Here is a 6,000-nt window from a genome sequence, read left to right as displayed (position 1 = left end):
ATGTCAAAGCATACTGAGCATCTTTCTCTTTGACACCATGTCTGAAATCCCACGTGATCTGTCAAATACTAATGCATGAAAATCCTAACCTCAAAAAAATCACCCGTTATATGCATTTTTCTGCTACGCTTCTTTGGNCGTACATACATACATAAGTACACATAGGTACGGGTATAAGTATCTATGTATATGCATTTTTCTGCTACGCTTCTTTGGAAAAAATATACACACACACATACCGTATTTACATTTGAACATTTTTTCCGTAAACATGCTACATCTACCCGTAAAGTCTAGTCTTGTCTGGCGTATCGGCAAATGTGCTGACTTATTTATTTCCTGATACTAATGTGGCAGGCGATACCTACTTTGAATAATCAACAATACCTACTTATTTAGAAGCATCAATATTTTCCAGCAACAATTCCCACTTTACGCCCATTTTTGGTATCGCTGAATGTAAGTAGGTAAACATTGTAAATAAAAAACGTTTTAATAATTTTTCAACATTTTAAAAAAGGAAATTATGAATGAAGTTAATGAATTAAAAATTAATTCATTTTGTTGGCACTACTCAAAAACAGATGTTCTCTCATTTCTTATATTTGGACTCTGCCGTAAGCAAAAGCCATGTAATTTTCTGTTGAATGAATGCTTCAAGAAAAACAACCTTAACATTTTATGCAATACATGTATATGTGTGCAATTACAAATGTATGTATGAATGCTTAACCTACGTATTTAATTGCACTTAGGGCCAGTTTATCAGTGCCAGTCTAAACTTGCGTAAACTGCGTTCATATTTACCAGCAAGCTGGCATTTGATTGGCTGAATCAGCTAGATCGAGCGTTAAAACTAAGTTTAAAAAGAGTCGTGCGCTGAAAAACTGGTAATTTTTCAGATCTTTAGATTGGATAAAGCTTTTTATATAAATTACCTTCTACCGACAGTATTTCAGAAAAACACAAATGTATTTCAGAAAAGGCCAAATGAAATTCAGAAAAGCTGAAATGTATTTCAGAAAAACTCAAATGTATTTCAGAAAAACTCAAATGTGTTTCAAAATAGGGCAAAGCTTCAGCTTTTTTCAAAATTTCAGTTTCGAAATTCGGTTTTATTTGAATATCTCGATATCTTGTTTGCACAGCGTCATGAAGCTGAAAAACTAAATAGAAAATTCAAAATCAAAAGCTACACTCTAAAAAGTGCATATAAAACTGCTACTGAAAAGTGTTTATTTTTCAACCAGAATCTGCACAAGATGTTCAAGGTTTGATTTTGAACATGATGACATAAATATACACATGCAATTTTTAAAATTACAAACATTTTGAAAGTAAAAAAATATTTTTTACAAATAACACAGGGCAACACTGATTTTGGTGCGGCAAATGTTAAATCTGTTTTTGATAGACTTTTTTGAGCTGATTACGAATCCGTAATTATAAAGATTCCATCACGTACAGATTTTGAGAAAATCGTGGTCAAAGTGTCAAAAAATCGTGTTTTTTCAATATTTGAGAAGCTCGAGCAAAGAGTAAAAATGTGGTAGAACCTTCCACTTAGGCTTAACTTAAAGCTAGAACCCTAGGCTACTGCCACTGAAAATACCATCCCTGCACCTTTACTTGATGGCCATTTATAGTCATTTGTTGAACAATAAAAAAAATGCTGGCAAATTGTGCTATTGAAAAAAAAATGCTGCCAAAATCAGTTTTTGCTGTTCAATAAACGACTATAAGTGATCTTAGGGTAAAGACGAAGAGATGGTATTTTTAGAGATTGTAGTCGAAAGTTCAAGCCTTAATTTAAGCTTAAGCGGAAGGTTCAAATTTTACTGCTCAATAAACGACTATAAGTGACCATAAATTCACTGTGCAGGAATGGTATTTTCAAGGATAGTAGTCGAGGGTTCTTGCTTTAATCTAAGCCTCTTTACTCTTTGCTAGAGCTTCTCAAATATTGCAAAAGCCCGATTTTTTGACACTTTGACCTCGATTTTCTCAAAACCTGTACGTGTTGGATCCTTTGTACTTACGGATTCGTAATCAGCACAAAAAGTCTATCAACAAGTAATTTTTAGCAAAAAAAAAACCGACTTCAACTCTCATATAAAAAAAAAATATATATATATATATCTCATGATCCGCTGATCGGATCTTAACCAGATTAGTATGGGACCACCTCTGAGACACTACCTTTCCGATGCAAAATTTATTTTATTATTAATTATCGAAATCGGTTGCCGTGGTCCAAAGTTATGCGGTAACATACATAAAAAAAAAAAAAAAAAAAATATTCCGACGAACTGATAACCTCCTCCTTTTTTGGAAGTCGGTTAAAAATAGCTTTAACATTTTTCGCACCAACATTTTTTTCATTTTTGTTGGCCTGTGTAATAAATACTAAGTGCCAGGGGCGCACCCGGGAATATATTTTGGGAGGGAAGGGGTTTATACTTCTAAATATGTATCATCAGAAAATATTGAAAATTCGCTTCAGACAATACGCTCTTTAAAATACATTTATGCAAGTTTTATGTACAGTATGTAAAAAATAAATAAACTTTTTAAAGTTTCATAAATTGCATTTTAATTACATAAAATTTACAAAGAACTCAGACTTTTTTCAACCGGCTTCAAAACAGGGGAGGTTATCAATTCTTCGGAGTATTTTTTCTTCTTTTATATATGCCACCGCATAACTTTGGACCGCGTGAGCCAATTCCAATAATTATTTTTTTTTAATTTGTATATGAGAATTGAAGTCGGTTTTGCTTTTTGCTTAAAAATTACCTGTTTAATAAAAAGTTCTATAAACACAAGATGCACTCAACTTTCAAAAGTAATGCAAAATTTTAGAAAAGAATTTTATTATAAATAAATTAAATAATTCCATGAAATTTTTACACTTTTATGTTCATTTTCGTCGAGTTCTGGTTTCTCATACTTCGAATACCGCAAATTTAACTGAACTTGTATTTTTATCATGTAGCTCATTTTGGTGGAACGAATTCGAAGTTAGCAAATTAAATCTTCGAATGATTGTTAAGTACATATCAGTGATAAACTTTTTTAGGCTGTAAAGTGTAAAAAGCAACAGTAAGTGAGTATGCGTTGCATATTTTTAGGACAATGTTCTCATTCGCAGTTAAACTTTAAAGAGCTCTCGAGAAAAACGAAAAATTCTTACAAAATAACACACAAGAAATGGAAAAGAAATTTAATTTTATCAAAATTTCTTAAATCAGTTTGCAGCTCTCAACAAACAAAAATTTGAACCCCAAAGCCCACCCCTTGTGTTCGCTAATGCTAAGTGCTCATATTTACTCAACTTTAAACACTTTGTGTGTAGTTTTTTTCTACGTGACAAATTTGGTATGTAAAAGTAAACAGACAGCGTTTAATTTTGCACACACTAGGAGAGGAAACTGGTTATTTCTCTTTATATGCGTAAATTTTAACTAAAATTTTTTAGAGGAAATTTTAGACAGTTTAGGTGTAAACTGTTAAATTGTAAACAATAAATGTTTAGAACGCAAAAAAACAAATTTTAAATTTGGTCTACGCCACACATATGATAAGTAAAAGTAAGCAAGCAGTGTTTAATTAAATAACACGGTGTGTAAGTTTCCATTCATTAAGAGAGGAAGAGAGATTACCTATATTAATATGCGCAAATTTAAACAAAAATTTTTTAGAGTAAACTCTGGAAAACCGTGCTGTATGAACACTTTCATATAGGGTTTGGATCAAACTTTGTACAAAAATTAAAAAAAATCTGCAAGGTTTCACCTAAATGGCAAACTCTTTAATTATACTTAAAACAAAAAAAATTTTAGTTTAATAAAGTTCAAGATTGAGGTTGCTAAAAATTGCGTCGAGTTTTGGCAATTTTTGTCCTTGATAGTGTAAAGCAGCTCCTTCCATATTAGGATATTTGCAATTTTTAAAATTTCAGCTCATTACTTTGATTGTTTATCTCTATGAACTTATTACTATTTTCCATTTTCTTATATTTTTAGTTTACTTGTACAACATTGGCCGTCGGTTTATATCAATTGCAGCGCCTTTTGATGCGGCCCGTAATCCCGATGCGTCTCCAAAGTGTCGCACACAAATGCGACAGTTTTTAATGGGATTGAAAAACTTTGACCTTTGGGCTTTGAAAAGTAAGAAAAATACTGATTTCAAATTAATAGTTATATATGTATATAATTTCACTAATAACTACAAATGGAAATGCTTAAGTATTCCAGAATGCATAATATATATTTTAATCTAAATATGGATGTTGAATTTATTCCTAAAGGCAATCATCAACTTGTGTATGGGAAATCATACCATAAATGCATAGAACTAAATACATGTATACATATTATTAGTAATATTTATTTATTTATTACAATTAATGGCCCAGTCTGACGCGTATACTTAAAACATTTGTTCATCCATGTTGTTCTATTTGTTGGCTTTAGGGTTTATTTCCTTATACTGGTGTTGATATATGCATAGACCATTTGTTCTCGAAATGTAATTTTAACGCATTTGAGAAAAAAAAATTTTATATACATTTTCCCAAAAGGCATGTGCAGATAGAGACATGAATTAAAGGCCAATTTAGCAGCTCGGTCGGCGTGCTCAATGCCTGAGATATGTACCTGCGCGGGAATCCACATAAGTTAAACCTTAGGCGATAAACATATTAGTAGCTATTAAATGCGATATATTGGATCTTCTTGCATGTGTATTCGTTTGGTTGCATTGAAAAACGATAAGCTATCAGTGCATATAACAGTTTTGTTGCCCAGGGATTTAGCTAGGGTTAACGCTGAAAGACTGCCTTGCAGTTCTGCGTCGAATACATTCGCTTAGTTGGGGAGGAGGCCGCAGGAAATGGTGTCGCCATCGTTATTTTCTACTGCAAACGAAACTCCGTCATCTTGGTTTGAGCCATCTGTATACAGCAACATCCATCCTCTATTCTTCAGTGGGTTGGCGATACTCTGAAATGAATTCTGGTAAACAGAGTTATTGGTTGTATATTTTCATAGATAGGATCGCTAATAAAAGTATTCGTTTTAAGACACCAGGGTGGGTATTTTGTGCGTGGAATTTTCTACATGATAATATGCATAAAGTCTGCGACTTCTTTGACCTCGGATTTACGTGGAAAATTGTTTTTGAAGTGAAACTTCTTTAGCGGCGGTTGGTTTGTTGGGAGTAAATTGGCAAATTCAACGGAAATTTGCATACGGAAATAGTGCAACGGAAGTTGCACACGGAAATGGTTAGGACGGAATCAAGTCCTTCTTAAATGTATGCAAATGGTATTAATTTAACAAAAACTTGCTAATAAAAGCTTAAAGAATAAGACTTAGATAAAGACCAATTCAAGAATGAAATTAAAGGTGAGTACGTAAATAAAAAAAAAGCATAAAGACAGAGGTAAAAATAAAAACAAAAACAAAGACTCGTAAAGATAAAGGCAAAAATAAAGATCAAGGTAAATTTAAACACTTATATAAGGGCAAAGGTGAAGGAGAATACGTAGATAAAGAAAATGATAAACACAAAAGCAAAAACAAAGATAAATATAAAGAAAACGATGATGATAAAAGTAAAGATGAAAATAGAGGAAGAAATATTAAAATAAATGTAATTATAGAGAAAAGGATATAGATAGAGACACAGAAACTCAATCTGGGAACTATGCATTTCAAGATTTTAGACATTTTCAAAAATTATCGATATGATAACCGATATTGTTATCGATTTTGTTATCGATATTTTTATCGCTTATTTATTGATTTTGTTATCGACATTTTTATCGGTTTCGTTATCGATATTCTTATCGACATTTTTATCGATTTTTTGGATATTTTATATCGATATTTTTATCGACTTTATTATCGATTTTACTATCGATTTTGTTATCGATATTTTTTTTTATTTTTATATGTCTTGTCATCGATATTTTTATCGATGTTACTATCGATT

At 31.7% G+C, this 6,000-nt stretch overlaps 1 protein-coding gene across 1 annotated transcript in view; it reads left to right on the top strand.

Annotated features, from left to right (window-relative positions):
• The window catches only part of LOC108362495 (uncharacterized), a 160,384-nt gene that overhangs the window by 110,159 nt on the left and 44,225 nt on the right, over nt 1-6,000 (top strand). Inside the window, exon 2 of the mRNA XM_017615504.1 lies at nt 4,026-4,172. Within this exon, the coding sequence (XP_017470993.1) occupies nt 4,026-4,172 (147 nt within the window). The remainder of the gene's footprint in view (nt 1-4,025; nt 4,173-6,000) is intronic.

Source organism: Rhagoletis zephyria, unplaced genomic scaffold, assembly GCF_001687245.7.
Source record: "Rhagoletis zephyria isolate East Lansing unplaced genomic scaffold, Rhagoletis_zephyria_1.1 Rzeph_scaffold_01025, whole genome shotgun sequence".
NCBI lineage: Eukaryota > Metazoa > Arthropoda > Insecta > Diptera > Tephritidae > Rhagoletis > Rhagoletis zephyria.
The sequence above is the reverse complement of the archived record's forward strand: the minus strand, read 5'-3'. Positions and strand labels throughout refer to the sequence as shown.